General features: G+C 41.5%; 1 protein-coding gene across 5 annotated transcripts in view; it reads left to right on the forward strand.

Moving 5' to 3' along the window:
- The window catches only part of nhsb (Nance-Horan syndrome b (congenital cataracts and dental anomalies)), a 79,065-nt gene extending 61,888 nt beyond the window's left edge, over positions 1-17,177 (forward strand). Inside the window, exons 2-10 of one of the 5 annotated variants that reach the window (XM_048979439.1) lie at positions 598-750; positions 1,450-1,586; positions 1,683-1,730; positions 3,344-3,379; positions 6,043-6,238; positions 7,930-8,058; positions 9,316-12,384; positions 12,747-12,870; positions 12,996-17,177. In XM_048979439.1, the coding sequence (XP_048835396.1) occupies positions 598-750; positions 1,450-1,586; positions 1,683-1,730; positions 3,344-3,379; positions 6,043-6,238; positions 7,930-8,058; positions 9,316-12,384; positions 12,747-12,870; positions 12,996-13,596 (4,493 nt within the window). In that variant the 3' untranslated portion in view covers positions 13,597-17,177. Of the gene's footprint in view, positions 1-597; positions 751-1,449; positions 1,587-1,682; positions 1,731-3,343; positions 3,380-4,077; positions 4,141-6,042; positions 6,239-7,929; positions 8,059-9,315; positions 12,385-12,746; positions 12,871-12,995 lie in introns of all 5 variants that reach the window. The other 4 variants (XM_048979440.1, XM_048979443.1, XM_048979441.1 and 1 more) reach the window with 4 other exon arrangements.
- Positions 17,178-17,378: the final 201 nt, after the last annotated feature.

The following is a 17,378-nucleotide window of genomic DNA, read 5'->3' on the forward strand; positions in this document are numbered from 1 at the left end:
TCGATTTACCAGTTTAAGTATGAGGACCCATTAAATGTAACCGTCAATATGAACACGTTTTCTGCTCGTGAAAAGGTTTTGAAAAACCTCACCCCAGACAGAAGTCATTAGGAAGGTAAATCATTCATAGTCTATCATACTGTCATATAGCACTTTTCCCCCTGTGGTCCTGAGTTGAAATGACAGGGTTTAGAATAGTTAACACTATGAAATGATGTTTCCCTCCCTGGGTACCAGTGCTTCGTACACTTCCACGCGGCTGTATTTCATGACCTTCTGTAACCTTCACTTTCACATGGAAAACTTGACAAATCTGACAGGATGAGCGCAGAACCTGGGAAATTCATGAATGCATTTATGTTCCTCTAGTATTCTATTCAGTAGCAATGCTTAGTGTTCTATCATAGAAAATCACAAACAGATTACCATCAAAAAGAGCATTTGATCCCTACGATAAGTGTTTGTTTATTTCTTTGAATGATGCATTACCTAGAGTTGCAAAGGAAGTAGTGCATGGTGTCAAGTAATCAGCTTTGTGTTCTTGCCATGTGTACCTGGCTACCAGACTAAACGCTCTCCCCCTCCTCCCCCCTCCAGCTGTGTCCAATCTAGATGTGGAGAGCAAGCTCACAGTTCACTACCAGGCCCCGAGGCAGCTGCAGCGCAACGTGTTACACGCATCCAGCCGGCCGCCATGCGTGCAGGAGCTGCACAGGAACGCCAGGCTGCTGCTGAGGGCTCTCCATCGAGGTGAGGTCACAGAGAAGATGCTGCTTTTCGGCTGTCGGCCCGTTCCTTAACCCTTCGGTTTAAACACCGCGAGCCCAGTGCTCTGCCCCATTTTGACAAGCAATGGAAGGTACCGGTTGGAGAAGTAAAGCTTCCAAACCCACTGTGGGTAGGGACTCTGTGCCCTGCCAATTACTGTCCATTTTACCCCAATAAGAACCAATACAGTAACCAGTGGGGAACTGGTTAAATCAGCCTGTCACTGAAAGCACATGATAATGTAATTTTTTTATATGGATCATTATTGAATTGTTATTGCCTTAAATGGGACACAAATAAAATGGCACTATTGTTATTTTAGGCTTAAATTACTTGCACAGATCTGTTTCGCAGAGACATTTAACCTTTCATTAACTAAATAATTGCATTTATGACTATATTTGTCGAAAAATGCAAAATAAACAAAATTCTGTGATATTAAAACCAGTATAGTCATTTAAGATATCTTAGTGGTAAGCAGAATATGAAAATATTTTGTTTTTTATTTAGTACCCAGTAATCATATTTTTCATAGGATCTGTTTACGCTTTTGCATGGCACTGCTGCACCTTGAAGTAAAGTAAAGAGTGCCCCCTAGTGTACCAGAGGGGGAAAAGCTGATTGTACTGTCTGAGGTAATGCAGAAGTAATCGCAATGTAAACTGTGTGTCTGTGTGACAGATCAACAGCTACATCAGAGGGCAGGGACCCAAGAGCGAAGGGTGACCATATCCATTTCAGTAGCCCCCCCGATGCCCACCTTCCCTTCGCCGCGCACCCTGAGGAGGCGGGAGCAGAGGGGCAGGCACCTCCGGACGGTGAGAACATCGTCCTGAAATGGAGACCGATGCATGAATAAAATGACTTTTTATGTACTGCCTGTTTATTGGCTGTGCACTTTTGTTAAAATGCAGCAGGGGAGACCAGGGAGAGATTTTGAGTATCAGCACGTTCTGAGGAAGGTAAACCATCAAAAATGTGCCAGTCCAGCATGGTCTGTTATGTATGTCGTGTTTTCACTCCCTCACATCTTCATTTTGTTCAGCTTTGAAAAAGAGGATATAAAGTGAGTTTATGTTTTTTTTTTTGAATGAGGGATGAATTTATCATCTTCCTATATAATATAGAACCAGTTTAGCAAAACTCATTATTCCATTGTATATATTAATAAAAGAATTAAGAGAATTATTACATCAAAACATCTACAGTTCATAAACGCAGGTTTTGTAAGCAAGCCAGTTTTCATTCAGAGTGTTTTGGGAACACCGATTTCTATTGTCCTAGTCTATGGAAGATTACCGTTAAAGTATAGATGTGTTTGAAAAATAAGGCCTACCCGAGACAAGTAACTTGGTGATAGATTGTGGTTTGAATTAAAAAGCAAAGTGCCACGACTGGATTTGCTAGTGATGCTATATAATAAAATAAATGTGTCATATTTGTTAATTTGCTCTTATTAAAATATTCACAATCACAAGATGATAATATCACATTGATTTACTGTGGTGATTCGCCTGGCTGGCACTAAGTGTGCGGTTATAGATAATTAACCCCCTTCAGACCAATCAGATTTCAGTATTCAACAGCGCCATAGTATAAAGTTTAATTTGTTCTTATTAAAATAATCACAAACTATTAAAACACTCCTGATGATATATTGTGCCTAAGGCTAATTGAGCAGTGACAGGGTAATGATTAATTATTGAATGGTGCTGTTTTGCATGACATGAGACAAATTTGCGGCAAAGATCTCAGGAGGTTGTTAGAAAATGTATCGACTGGCTTGAGGCTTGAGAGGGCGATGAACTCGCTGTGAATCTGTCTTGAAATATCCTAACATAGGAGAGACCAGTGAGAGAATCAGAAATTCAGCCAGAACAAAGGAAGGTAATTGTGCGAGTTTGGCGGTCACCTCATTTATCCCCAGTCTATGTTGTATCAGTGAATCATGCATTCAGTGGGATCAGCAGGGCATGATGGGTAATCTTTGTTGTATGTTTACAAAAGAGATTTAAATTTATGATTAAACCATTCATTGTTTGCGCACTTCTAGCTGTTAATGTTGTAATTTCATTTGCCGTTAGTGCAGTTTTGCAAAAGGACCATATGCTGCTTGCAGTTGAAAAGAAACATATCAGGCATTTTTTGATGGGACATGACTCCTGATAATAGCAGCGGCAGATCTTGAAACGGATGTTGATTTATTTGTTCGTCCGTCCTTCATAGCAGAACAAACGCACATTTGTGACGTATTTTTGGCTCGTGGGAGTTTTACTTACGCTTAAATATTCTGAGGGTAGAACGAAAAATGATTGGTTCAGGGAGATAACCAATAAGATTGTAGAGGAGCTGGGTCCAACCAACTGGTGGAGGCATCTGCTTAGTTTGACCCACCTCCTCTACAATCTTATTAGTTATCTCTCTGAACCAATCATTTTTTCGTTCTGCCCTCAGAACATTTTTGTGTATGTAATACTCCTATGAGTGTATTTTTGTGTCCAGTGTTCATATGTAACATAGCCTCGTGTGTTCGTGTGGACCTGACAGCCTGTGTTCTTTTCTTGACATGCTGCAGGAGAAACCCATAAGCGAATTTCAGCCAGTCCAGAAGGTAAACTGAGTAGCTCGTGCAAATTCTCCCAAGGCAACTGCTCAAGTCTTTAATTAATTTATTTTTTTTTCTGTCTGTCCTTGGTTTACAGACTTACCCGAAACAGCTGATGCTGTCCTTTTCTAGGGGCGATTTTCAAGTGTCCGACATCTTGTTTTTTACGACAAACATTATCAAATGACCGAAAGTGAGAAAATCATAAAATGTCAAGGGCCAAAATGAGATTCCAGGCCAAATAGGTTTGTACATGTATAGCCAGTATATATTTCAGTTTTCGCATCTGCTCTGGTTGAGGTTTGAGAAAAGCATTATGCTTGGAAGGGAGACTGGTCATCACTCTCAGCTCATTGGCATTGGTTCCCTTTCCAGGTTCTCTCTCATCAAATTTTGCACTTAATGTTACAGATTGAAGGATCGTCAGCCTACTAATGGATCAACTTTATTTCTAGGAACATCCAGATGGGAACTCACTTTCTGGGATATGGCTCACAGGCCTGTTGCATGACATTTCCTTTCTTAAGTTCTGGTCGTGACATTGGCTGTCCGGAGCTGGCCATCCTGTCACCATGTTCTTACTCTGAGGGTATTCAGTCAGGCAGTTCCATACACCCATGATTTTTGCCATAATTCCATGGTTGTATATCATGTCATTAAATACAGTGTCATTTTCTGTTTGTTCCCCACCTTTGTGTTTGTAGTCTGGGAAAACCCGAACCTTCTCACCCATCCAATGTTGCCACTTTGCCCCCTGGAGCAGAAAGGTATTTGCCCCACCCCTATATTAAACTATGGGTCTCTGCCTTCCCGTCCTCTGACAACATCTCTGCTTCTCTTGCTCCTCTATTCTGGCATTAGTTTAAATATCAGATTTATGAACCGACTCCTGACTGCATCAGTTTCAGTTATTTCTGCTGAATAAACGTCTCATCTTCCTGTTTCTCTCCACTCAGAGCGACAACAAACTTTTGAGACTGATGAGGTTCAGCATAGGGTTGGGAAAATGCGTTGCCACTCAGTCATACCCCTGCTTCCATGTGTGCATTATGAGCTTATTCAAACTGTTTCGTTATATAAATATACGGCACACGTGGTTTTCCTTTGGACTTTTGGAGACGTTTCTAGTATGCGAAGACTATCAGTTCACTTGCTGAACGATTTTTCTTTTAACGACAAGCTTTAAAACAGCACAAATGAGCTCATGAATAATTTTTCCATCCATCTATTTTCCATAACCACTACCCTGAAGCAGATAAAAATGGTTCCCAAGTTCATTTGGGAAACAGAGGTCACAAGACGGAATGAATCCTGCACAGAATGCCAGACCATCACAGAGCACACAATCAGACAGTGTGTGGATAGTTCAGGTCCAGAAGTAAAAATCCAGACCAATGTTTTGTTTCAACCAACCAGCTGAATATAAAGAGTCACAGACGCAGAGTACTCAGCTGGATGGTTGAAACAAAATATTGGTCTGGATTTTTATTTCCTGGACCTGAACTGCCCACCTCTGGCTTAAACCCTTGACACACAACACAACACTCCACGCTGAGTCACAGCGCATTCGGGGGATAATACTTCCACATCTTCCAAACTCACTATTACGAAAATAAGACGTATGTAACTTTTTAATCTCAAACTTTCTTTTAGCTCCTTTTTCACTGTCTCTCTGCAGCCCCCAACATTTCAACCTTTTTGCTTCTAGGCCTTTCTGTGATCATCACAGTTCCTGGCAGAGCAATTTCTGTAGGCATGACAATGCGATCCCTCTCCTCATAGAAGCCGCTTCAGGACGGCGTTTGCCGAAGCCTCTTTGCTCCCCTTCATCGCTTTTTCTCTTTCACCCTCAATGCATCTTTCCTCATGAACCAGTGCGGCTTTTTCACCTGCTATCCTCTGGAAGATGAATCTGTTTGAAATCCACAATCGCTCATGCAAAGTATACGGTGTAAAATTTGAGGGTAATGTCTGTGTGATTTTTGCTTGTGCGAGGCATGAAACATTATTGAATTTCATTAGCCGGTTTGCTCATTTATCTGTGGGCCTCATGACAGGATTCTTTGTCTCCTGCAGAATGAAACAGCTCTGGATTACGGCTGGATTACTAGTTTCCTTGTGACTGGTTACTGCAGCTCAGGAGTAAAACATTTAAAAATGATGAAAAGCAGCTTAGATGTTGAGTTAGGAAGTAATCTCAGCTCCATACATAGTGTTGGTTACTTAGTTATACTTTCATATTCATATTTGAGATATTTTTACAAATGCGTTTGATGATGATTCATGATATTTTAATATCAGTTATGGAAAAATATTACATATATAAAACGTATCAGTAAACCATCTGTGGTTGTTTACATAGGGTCTGTTTTAATTGATAGGGAAGTAATTCTTGTAAGATTTAGCATAAATTTTTAGCATTAACTTGACCTTGCATATTCTTTACTGTCTGAAACTCTGGCCTCTAAAATCTTGTATAATTTTGCTGCTGGCACCTCTGTCATTCTGAATATATTTACCTTATTTCATATAATACTGTAACCACTGTACGGGAAACACAACAGTAATATTTTCTTGCTGTTTCTTCGCCCCAGAATAATTTTGGGGCTGATTTATGTCGGACACCATAAGGCAAGGAATCAACCAGGATTGCTGTCCGTCTGTTTCAGACTGTCCCACCCGCAGATCCTGCTGTTGCCATGGCGGCTCTCGGTCACAGGCCTAGATGTCCGGTTACCAACATTCCCTCCACACTGGACAAGCAGACCAACTGGTCAAGAGCTCATCCTCTTCCCACACCAGACGAGCGGATGAAGACTGACTCCCAAGTCATCTCCTCGTACATTGTTCCCATTAACGTCTCTGGTAAACTGGCTGCTTCAATTTCTATCTCTTTTTAATTAAACACAACTTCAGGGGAACTATATGCTTAGATTAGACTTTAAAACTGCTGGCTTTCATGTGTGAAATCCATGAGTTTGATACAGTTCAAATATCGGCCAGTACCGAGATTCAGATGAGCTGTAGTCATGTGACTGGTCTACAAACTGAGTTGTTAGATTTTTTTTAATTTAAAAATAACAGGGAATATGTTTTTATTTCAGTAGCTTTATTTTTATGAGAAAATAGCTTTTTATAATCGAGCATGGAAGTTACAAGGCTCACCCATGATGAATGATTGTAGATAAAATGTTTTAGTGTTCAGTATACAACGGTCATTGAGTAAAACAAATTGTACTCATCCACTGCAAATCTAAATTCGTTAAATAACAGCTTTTTCTTAAGCGCTAAACTGTCCACTTAATTGCTGCCAAGCATAATCCTCAGGAGGTGCAGGAAGGCAGTTTATGTAGAAGAACCAAATCAGGAGTCTTTCTTATGGCAGTAGTCTTGTTGTTTAAGTATAATTACTCTTGGGTAGTAATATTTCTGGTTTTATTGATTAGCAAATAACACGATGAATAGTGTGGAAGTTACTCAAAAAAGTAATCAATCACAGACAGAGGTGGAAAGTTCAGGTCCAGAAAGTACTAATCCAGACCAAGATTTTGTTTCCACCAACCAGTTGAGTATAAAGAGTCACAGAGTACTAAACTGGTTGATTGAAAATCCAGTTGGTCTGGATTTATACTTTCTGGACCTGAACTCTCCACCTCTGTCTGTGATTGATTACTTTTGTGAGTAACTTCCCCCAACACTGACTATGAACTCATCAATGAAACCATATCCTTTCTGTTCTTAAATATATTTATTATGTAGTGATATGTAGCACCCCTGCGAATACAATTCAGAAAAAGAAACAGTTCTACATATATTTTCATGCATAAGGCCGTATTGTGCATTACCCTTGTAAGTTTAGTGGAAATGTAAAAGTCATTTTTCACAAGCCAATGACATGCGAGTGATTCTGTTCGTGCCAGGGGTTGAGGAAAGGAGAGAGACAGTCTCTGAATGCCAATCAGTTTCATTAGAATTAGAAAAGAGCCGAGTTCCTGTATCCTCACGGCATCAAAGGGAATCTCGCCTTTACGTTGTCAACGGAACTCAGAGAGGCCTTTCAAAAAGCAGCCATTTCAGTTGTATGTCACTACATTATAGGCATGAATTATAGTGGCAATGCATCGGAACGCTGTGTTATCGCAGTGGTCACCAAGCCATCTACCGCGATTGACAGGTCAGCAATAGTAGTTGATTATGACAAGACCGTGATCTTTGTGCCCCCCCCCCCCCACCCTGATCAGCAAACCATATGAAGGACCCCCTCAGTCGGCAAAATATACCATTGTAACTCGGTAGCTCAGCAGATTATTTTCATTGTATAAGTAGCTCTCACTGTAAAAAAAAAATAAAGGTTACAGACCACTGTGTTATAGAGTAAGTATGTGAAAAATTCCAAAGTGCAGTTATCGCACCGTGACTGGATTATAGCTTTCATGCTACATTTACAGCCTTACCAACTTAATGCTGGTCAAGTTATGCAGGCCAGCATGTCTGGCACTTCCTCCGTATCTGTGATCCCCTACAAGGACTCCTCACATGCGCCGTGTGCATTCTAGGGGTCGGGTTTGACAGAGAGGCCAGTGTCCGGTGCTCGCTTGTTCATTCTCAGTCAGTACTTCAAAGGCGACGAAAGCTGAGAAGACGGAAAACCATATCTGGCATCCCCAGACGAGTGCAACAAGAAGGTAGTACTTGCCGTGACGGTCATTGCTTCGTGATATTGATATGATATCGATGTGATGTAGTTATATGGAGTTAACCATGGTGAACGTATAAATAATAATTAGGGTAGCAGTAAACTGCATTTATTGAGCATATTTATTAGATTATGTACATGTAGTATGCTTGAATATTGCAGTCTCGTTTAGAAATGGAAATATTGCATGCCATCCATCCAGCCATATCCTTTGCATGACATAACTTGTCATGAAGATATAACTTGTGGTCGTATGTAGTCCTGGTTTGAGTAAAACTGTTTATTGATAAGGATTTTGGTTTATTTTAGAAAAAAAAAAAACTTCCCGTATATTATGGAGAAGGATTTTCCCTCGGAAGCATTAGTGAAACCTAAATTAAATATTTAGTATTTTATGAATGCAGGTTTGTTCACAGTTGGATAAATATGTGAACATTTAGAAAAGTGAGCCAAAGAAAAATCACTTATTGTCACATCGTAAGCTACTACCGTAGACCAGATCAGACTTGGGTATATACTGTTAAATCTGTTTACAAACATATTACATGTTCATTTTTCAGTGATTTTCAAACGAATAGTATAAATACTGCTTTTAAAGTAGTAAATATCTTCCACATATTTCTTTTATTCCAAGGCATTTGCAATGCAGAATTATATTCGACCTCGTGAATCATGTTGATCTGTAAAAAATCTAGAAAATCCTCTTCACTATATTTTAGAAGAACATCACACTAGAATAAAAACACAAGTATATCAATGTTAAATAAATTAGGAATTAAAGGAAACAGCCTTATCATATTTTTTTTTTTCAATGCCCACTGTTAATAGTATCACTGAAACTTTTTTTGAAACTCAACAAAAACTGTTCAATGCTGAATTATATGAAATCAAAATGGTTTTGTGGTAGGAAATGATTGAGGATGTGAGCTGGTTCTTCCTCTTTGTGTAGCGCTTGTGTAAATGCAGAGAAATAGACCAGCTTTGTCTCTGCCTCTGTTCCTCTGGAAGAAACACAGCTAGTTTCTAATGTTAAGCGTCTTGAGGTTGAATGGCTGCCAGCATGACCTCACAGAGTGTGATTAGACAGGTACCTTGCAGGTGAATGTGCTTTTAGCAGTTCTCCTTGATGGAGGCCATGAGAAGCTTGCCGTCATTGGCGAGGTAGTGAGAGTCAAAGGGTGTGCTCCTTCATCCACTGACTTTTCAGATTTTGTAATATAACATTTTTGCTTTGATCTTCCCCCAGACTCTGACGAGTCTCCAGTAGCAAGAGAACGGACTGTGATCGTACACAATAACCCTGACATCTCATTGTGCCGTGAAGAGCTCTCCATCACCGGCCGCCTGAATACAAAGGACTCCGGCTGCCAGACAGACGATTTCTTAATTGCTGCACCTTCACGGAGGCGGATTCGTGCCCAGAGGGGCCAGGGCATTCCTACCTCCCTCTCCCATTCCACTGGGAATATCACCTCCCTGCCAGACGGCTCTGATAGCATGTTTACAGCCACTATGGGGAACCGCCTGCGCTCTCGCAGCCTGCCTCGGGAGGGTGGCCGCCTTGTGGATGAGAACCATGATGACAGCGATGACGAAGAGCTCTCTCCTTATGAAGCCGAGGAATTTCTGCCAGGGCCCAGGGAAAGGATTTTGAAGGATGAAGAAGAAAGCATCGAGGACCAGGTCATGCCAGAACATCAGTTGGTCAGCCTAAATTACAACCAACGCAGGGGAAGCCCGGAGCACACGTGGGTCGAGAGGGGTAGATCACGACTTCCACGTAAATTTGACATGGGGAGTTGTGAGATTTCTTCAAGCTCAGACACCTTCAGTAGTCCGATTCACTCCATCTCTACAACTGGAGTGCTAGGCAGCCAGATAGACCACAAGGAGGACCACCAGTCCTCCAGTGGTAACTGGAGTGGAAGCAGCTCCACATGTCCTTCCCAGACATCAGAGACCATCCCCCCTGCTGCATCACCTCCCCTGACTGGATCTTCACACTGTGATTCAGAGCTGTCACTCAACACAGCTCCTAATGCCAATGATGACCCCACTGGCTTTATAATTGACCCTTACCAACTAGACCGACCACAGATTAGAGGCTACAGGGCCAGTTCCTTTACCTCCACAGCAACTGAACTGTTGGATGACCCAAGCACCAGCACTGCTAGTGATTGTGAGTGGAACTACCCACATCTTCAGTACGATAAGTCTAGTCGGTTGGATTTCAGTCCCCCTCGCTCCAGGGAAGAACAGAGCAGCTTGGATTGTCCTAGTTTCACAAGTATGGCTACTTATGAGAGTTTCGTGGACAAACCACCAACAGAAAAGGCAGACTCAAGTTCGCACTACTCCATAGACACAGAAAGCTGTTATACCTCCATGCACTTTGACTGTGGTCTTCAAGGTAACAGGAGCTATATTCATAACTATGCAGCTGTAGGTTCTGAATGTGGCCGAGGCATAACTGTTGCATCTAGCATGGACAAATACTGTCAGCCAGAGTACAGCGGTCACAGAACTTTAGGAAGGCGCTGTCTTTCCTTAAAAAAACCAAAGGTGAAGCCATCCCCACCAAAACGTAGTTCGTCACTGAAGGAAATAAGCTGTAGTGCGAATGCTCCTGACACAAATGAACCAAAGATAAACAGCGGACAGCATCTGCCATTGTCTTCCAGGGAAATGAAGCTGCAGCTAGACTTGACTAGCTCTCCAGGCCAGTCAGAGAACCCAATGGTAAGCGAACCAGCAGTAACTTGGGCTATGGAGAACTCTGGCGAGATGACTGACTGCACTCCGTTCAGCGCTGCGGACACGCACTCTTTTAAGGATGAGGGTGCTGTCCAGTCGGACTATGCAGATCTCTGGCTCCTCAATGACTTGAAATCCAGTGATCCCTACCGATCACTATCCAACTCCAGCAGTGCTACGGGTACAACTGTCATTGAATGCATCAAGTCAGTGGAGAGCTCAGAGTCGCAGAACTCCCAGTCAGAATCCAGAGCCACCACACCTTCTCTTCCTTCTGTAGAAAATGACTTCAAGCTTGCCTCCCCGGAAAAGCTAGCAGGCTTGGCATCACCCTCCAGTGGGTACTCCAGCCAGTCAGAAACACCAACGTCCTCCTTTCCTTCAGCTTTCTTTCCTGGGCCCTTATCCCCAACCACTGGCAAGAGGAAACCCAAAGTCCCAGAGAGAAAGTCCTCCCTTTGTTCCCTGCACCAACAGTTCTCCTCCCGAGATGGAAGCACCTACTCCAGGAGAGACCTTGAGCTGCCAATCATACCTCCAACCCATCTCGACCTAAGTGCTCTTCACAATGTTCCCAGCAAATCTTTAGCTCACAGAAACCAGATCCACATTCTTCACCAGAACAAACAAAAGGCAGCAGCAGCGGCGGCGGCAGCAGCGGCGGCAGCAGCTGAGATGAGAGCAGCACAGGTAGCACAGGCTGGTATTAATAACTCTGAAGTCCCCAGCTCAGCTTCTGTGGCCATCACTCCTATTGAACTTCATTCTATCCAGTTGCGATCCATCATCAAGTCCAGTGAACAATCCCTGGACCAAATGAATCCTAATACAGCTACCTGGCCCAAGTGCCCAACATCAGTCACCCAAGTCTCCCACCAGACGCCAGAATCCAGTAAACTTGCAGTTGTTAAATCGAACGATCCCTTTTCTCAGGAGTACTGCCAAACACTGTTTACCCCAGATGATGAACCCACTATAAGGGATGTAGCATATCATGAAAGTATGGGACACAAGCAAGACAGAAATGTCCCGGGACCGTTCTGGGCTATGACGCCGTTTAGAATCCCATCTGATACAGCATTCAGAGAGCACGAATCCACACTGGTACCAAGGTTCCAACCCAGGATTCACAAGCCTACAGATGCTTGGAGAGGCACAGACAATGAAGGGGTGTCTGAGAGTGCAGCATGCCTCCAGGAAGTTGAAGAACAAGAGGGAAATGCTTTTAGCACTTACTTTCCTGGTGACTCATCAGAGAAGGAGCAGAATGAACCTCCAAGCCCAGACTGGGCCCTTGAATTTACCTCTTTGTATCCAACAAATGCAGGTTCTTCCCCAGCTAAAAACAGCATAGCAAGGAAGTACAACTCTGGTGCATGCAACAGTCCTGACAAAGTGCCTGTAACTACTTATCAATCAGAGACACAGCAAGCTCACACAATCAACGAAACAATTAGCAGGGAGGGGGAATATGAGACATCAGGTATTCCGACCAAAAGTGCCTCACTCGACAACACAGAAGAGGGATCAACACCAGACACAGAAGATTACTTCAGTAAAGGTATGGCTTTTACTCCATCATCTGCAAGATATCACAATTACAGCTAGACTGTGATAAAAAAAAAAACACAAAAGAGGACTTCAGTGAAGTCACCATTATTCTGTCAAAGGCAAATTATCAAGTGTGACTTTCTCAAAGGCTATTGTACCATATTTTTAGTTACCTTTTCGGTTAAGTAGTTCTCTTACCAAAGTTATGTGTCAGACCAGAATAAAAGCTAAGAAACTAGGGCAGCTAGTGGATTTGAAAGTTAATCAGATAACTGAAGAACAAACAAAAACTTTTGTCAGCACTGGATGGAGCCCTAATAAAACTGACCGTAGTGTAATGTAACTGTGTGACCTCTTTGCCTTATTTCGTAGAATCTACACCAAGTGACAACTCGGTGTCCCCGCTGACTGATGACGCGAAAGCTGAAGATGACCCTGTTTTCTTGTCACCCAATAAAGTACGCACAACCGAGGATCTGTTTGCTATGATCCACAGGTGTGTCTGTTGTATCTTCAGTGTCACAGATGGAGGTTTCTCCCAGTGAAATCCATTCCGAACATCTTAAGAATGGAAATTAACTCGCGAGATCCCTCACAAGCATATACGTCTTATCGTTGCAGATCCAAGAGGAAAGTGCTTGGCAGAAAAGATTCCGGAGAACTAAGCCTGAAGAACCGTGTAGGTGCTGCCTCGGGGAGTACCCCAGCGAGCTGTCCAGGTAACGTGGTGTCTCCTGGAAGCCCGGCTGGCCCACAGCGAGCATCGGGGCCCATATATCGGAGTGCCAAAAAGTCCAACACCTCCAGCGAAGAGTTCAAGCTGCTGCTCCTGAAGAAAGGCAGCCGTTCGGACTCCAGCTATCGCATGTCAGCGGCAGAGATCCTGAAGAGCCCCGTCACGCCCAGGTTCTTGGGAGACCTCAGTGCCGACGCTGCACAGTCACCGGAGGAGCTCCCCACCCCCCAGCAGTCACCACTGGGGTCCGAGCAGCCCCCTGGTCTTTACCCCATGAGCACCCCAGAGGGCTTCTCCCCAAAAACATTTCCGGTGCCGGCCTCCTCTCGGCAAGGCCGCTCAAGGGTCCCGCCCGCCGCCAGCAGCAGCCGCTACAGTGTGCGATGCCGGCTGTACACCGCGCCGATGCAGGCCATTTCCGAGGGAGAGACGGAAAATTCGGATGGCAGCCCTCACGATGACCGCTCCTCACAAGGTTCCTCCTAAACATGCGACCACCGACGGAAGAAAAGCAGAACAAAGATACAGATTAAAAAACAATACATCACTTGATCCGGATTAGCATCATGATGTGTATTTCATATGAAAGATACCACATCTTGTATTGAGTCTGTATGCGTTTTCAGTAAATGGAAAATGGTACGTGAAAAACGACTGAAACAAAAAAAAAAACCTAAAACAGAAAAGGGAAAAGGACAGCTTGTCTTCCTATGAGCTGTATTAAGGTGGAAAAAGTACAAATAACATTCGAGGAAGTCTGACTTAGGAAAAAAAATACATTTATCACTTAATTTTTTTTTTTTTTGCTTCTCCGTAAATCTGTCATGTTTTAACTATCAGAGCACATTAGAAATCAAAATCATATCAAACATTTTTCAGTGACTTGTATGCGCTGTGTATTTTAGACAATATTCCATGTCTTAAGGGTCCAGTGTATATGAACACAAAGGTGTGCGGTAGCATAAAAAAATTCAGGTCCATCGTTATGCATCTAGACAAAACAAAAACAAACATCGTCTGGGGAGTGAGTATTCTGAAGCAGGTGTTCATGGGACAATCTTACCTGTTGCCTTTCTACACAAGGAGGTTCTAGTATAAGTGATATTATGAAGACCTACACACTTAGTATCATCACTGAAGACCAAGGTACCTCCATTACAAAAGGCTCCTTAACATCTGTTTTGTACTTGAGCAGAGACAGCCATCATCATCCCCAAAGTTACCACTAGGTGAGATAAATTTATATAGATGTATGAAGATTAATACTCCCATCCATCCATAAATTACTGCATTTCCAGAAACTGCATATACATGACACACACACACAAACATATATATTAACTGACATGAGCAGAACTGCTTTCATGAGTATATGTGACACAGCCTGTCATTGCTTGACTAGGGGCTGCCGTCTCACTGCTAATCACTTGGCCTATTTACTGTTAATGTTTGTAACCTAAGGTGCATCACAGCTGAGTATTAAAAAAAAATCGTACGGCTTTCCATTTTTTCAGGTACATTTTACAGTAGAATTTACATTCTCCTGACAATATTGCAAATTTATTTTAACGATTAAGCAATATGAATGCTTGGGAGGAATCACAGAAAAAAATAAAATACAAAATCCCTGGTGTATTCTGTGAATACCGTAGGAATTAGACTCTCCTCTTTAACACCTGGGAGGTGCTCACTTTCAGGGGAACGGTTTTCAGAAAACGGTAAACATTCAGAGAACACAAACTCATTTGTGAAACTAACACAGCTGGCATGGGAGGAAAGTTGAGGAGCCAGCTGGATTTCACACTAGTGGCGTGCAGTGACCCAGACAGGGGGAAAAGTGCTCCATTTTGTTTTTTAAAAGAGCCTTTTCGTCAGTGGCGTGCAATACAAAGACAACACTGTGGGTGTTGAGGCATGAGGCAACGCAATCATATCTCCTTTTCATATGACTTGAATTTCTAATCCTGGTGTCTTTCAATAATTGTACAACATTTTTAATACTAACCATATTTTTCCAATTTCTAAATTACCTGGAAAAAAAATCTTTTTTTAATACTTGATGAAAGGGGGGAAAGGGGTTTTCAAAATTAGGTGTAGCGTAGAATTGCAGAAGTGATGGTCATTGTAGGTGAAGTTGAAAGAAGAGTGAATGATATACAAGATTATTGCTAAGCTACATTTAAGCTGATTTTTAAGAGGGGAAATATGACAAAGTGCAGCAAAGGGAAGCGAGAGCAGTTCTTACATCAGCATTAGCTCGATGCATCTCTGCTCTCCACATCTCCACAGTAACATCATCCTTCAGGACTCTAGCTCAGCAGAAATATGAGTACAGTGTCTGATACACTGCTTTTGATATGACTCATGGCACCCACTGTCGGACTGCAACGTGAGTTACATTTGTCTTGGCTGTGTGTACATGTTTGTTTTTCACACATGGCTGTAGTTTTGAGGTTCAAAAAGTATAAAAATTCAGCATTTCCTAGAGAAAGGAAGAGCACAACTTTAAGTATGGGAGTATCGGTTAATTGAACAGGTGCTGTTTATTGAAAATACCTGTTTTTTTTTTTTCAGTTGAAACGTTGCATGTAATGTTTTTACATGGAACAAGTTCCATTTTTTAGTTTTATTAAAATAGAAAATTATACATAAGACTCCTCTATCCCTCTGTTTGATTTTGTGTTCAGAATGCATTGAGCTGTTTCATACATCTGACTAAAATATTTAGATGTAGCAACAACTATAACAATTAGGATATGAGATCAGAAAATTAGAGACTTTAATGAGTATTTAACCAGACTTATATTGTTTATAAAGATATTCTGGAAATATATATTATACAGATTTATAAGCAGGCACTGTTTGAATAAATAAATACTGGCTTGCCAATTGGATTTACGTGAAACCAGTTAATATGGTGTTATCTGTACTCTCTTTATATAAACCACCACAATAAAAATAATCATTATGATTTAAAATAATAAGTGAGCTGTTAACATTGTCGGTGCTCTAAAGTTCAAATATGTGACTGCAGCCACATGTCAGCTTGCCACTGATTGGCTGATGTAACAGGTCTGACCTCATCAGAGCACAAAGATCCAACTGTTATTACCATGCTACCTTTAGAAGTACCCATTTGTATACACCAATGCACTAGTGAACTTATGAAATGCATAGTTTCGGTGTAATCATAGTAAATATCATTTAAGTCCTGTAGATCATTAATATGTCTGTTTGACCCCCACACATACAAATACATTGTAAGAGGCCAGAAATATATGGCTGGTTGTATCAGTTTACCACCCATAGCTTCACCCCACTTTAGTGAGTCAATCAAAAAGTAATAATGAACAAATAAATAAATAAATAGATAGATAAATAATCACATTGTATCACTGAGGTCTTCAGGTCCTTTGGGACATGGAACTGGAATCTTAACATGGCAACAATTCTGTAAACTGTCATTCCAGGACTGAATCTACACTATTGCACTGAAAAGAATGGAATTTCTGATGCTTTCTCCTCTTGCGGTATCTAACCTATTTATACCTGAGACTGTTTGAGTGTCCATTTACAGTGGTTCATACATGGGGAAGCTTGGGCAAGGGTCTGCACTTTTGCCATATGTTTGAGCTGTGTTTTGGTCTAACACGTTTTAGGGAATAATTTTGTGTCGTTCGGATAATAAGCAAAAAATAAATAAATAATAAAAAGACTAACAGCTAGGGATGGTTACTGAAAGGGATGGTTATAGCATGTGGGTCTAGTCAATCCGAAAGCCACAAGTTAACGGATTTGCATCAGTTTTTTGTATTTTTGTACAAATTTGTAAATATGACCTTTTTAAAAATCATTGCAAAAATGTTCTTTTGTAAAATGTTTTCAAAGTTTACATTTATTCCAAGCCTTTGTATATTTTTGAGCTGTGCAACACTTTAAGTCTTGTATTTATTTTTTAGTAAACATTGTGAAAATTTCATTGTAAAATTTACTCTAATCCGTCTGCCAGAACTTTTCCAACTGTGCATAGAAAGGGACAATAAATGTTACTGCGTTGAAAATCTGAACACATCTGAGTTTTTTTCTTTCTTCTTAATGTTATCATTATTATTATTATTATTATTATTGACAATAGTAATAATAATGAAGCTCATGACCATATGTGAGGACTGGGATGCAAACTGACTTGTAAACTGTGAGTCTCTTCTGACCTACTGCTGCTTCAGTCAGCCTGCCAATCGAGATGGTGAGGTACTCATTCACCCTAA

Source organism: Brienomyrus brachyistius, chromosome 16, assembly GCF_023856365.1.
Source record: "Brienomyrus brachyistius isolate T26 chromosome 16, BBRACH_0.4, whole genome shotgun sequence".
Taxonomy (NCBI): Eukaryota; Metazoa; Chordata; class Actinopteri; order Osteoglossiformes; family Mormyridae; genus Brienomyrus; species Brienomyrus brachyistius.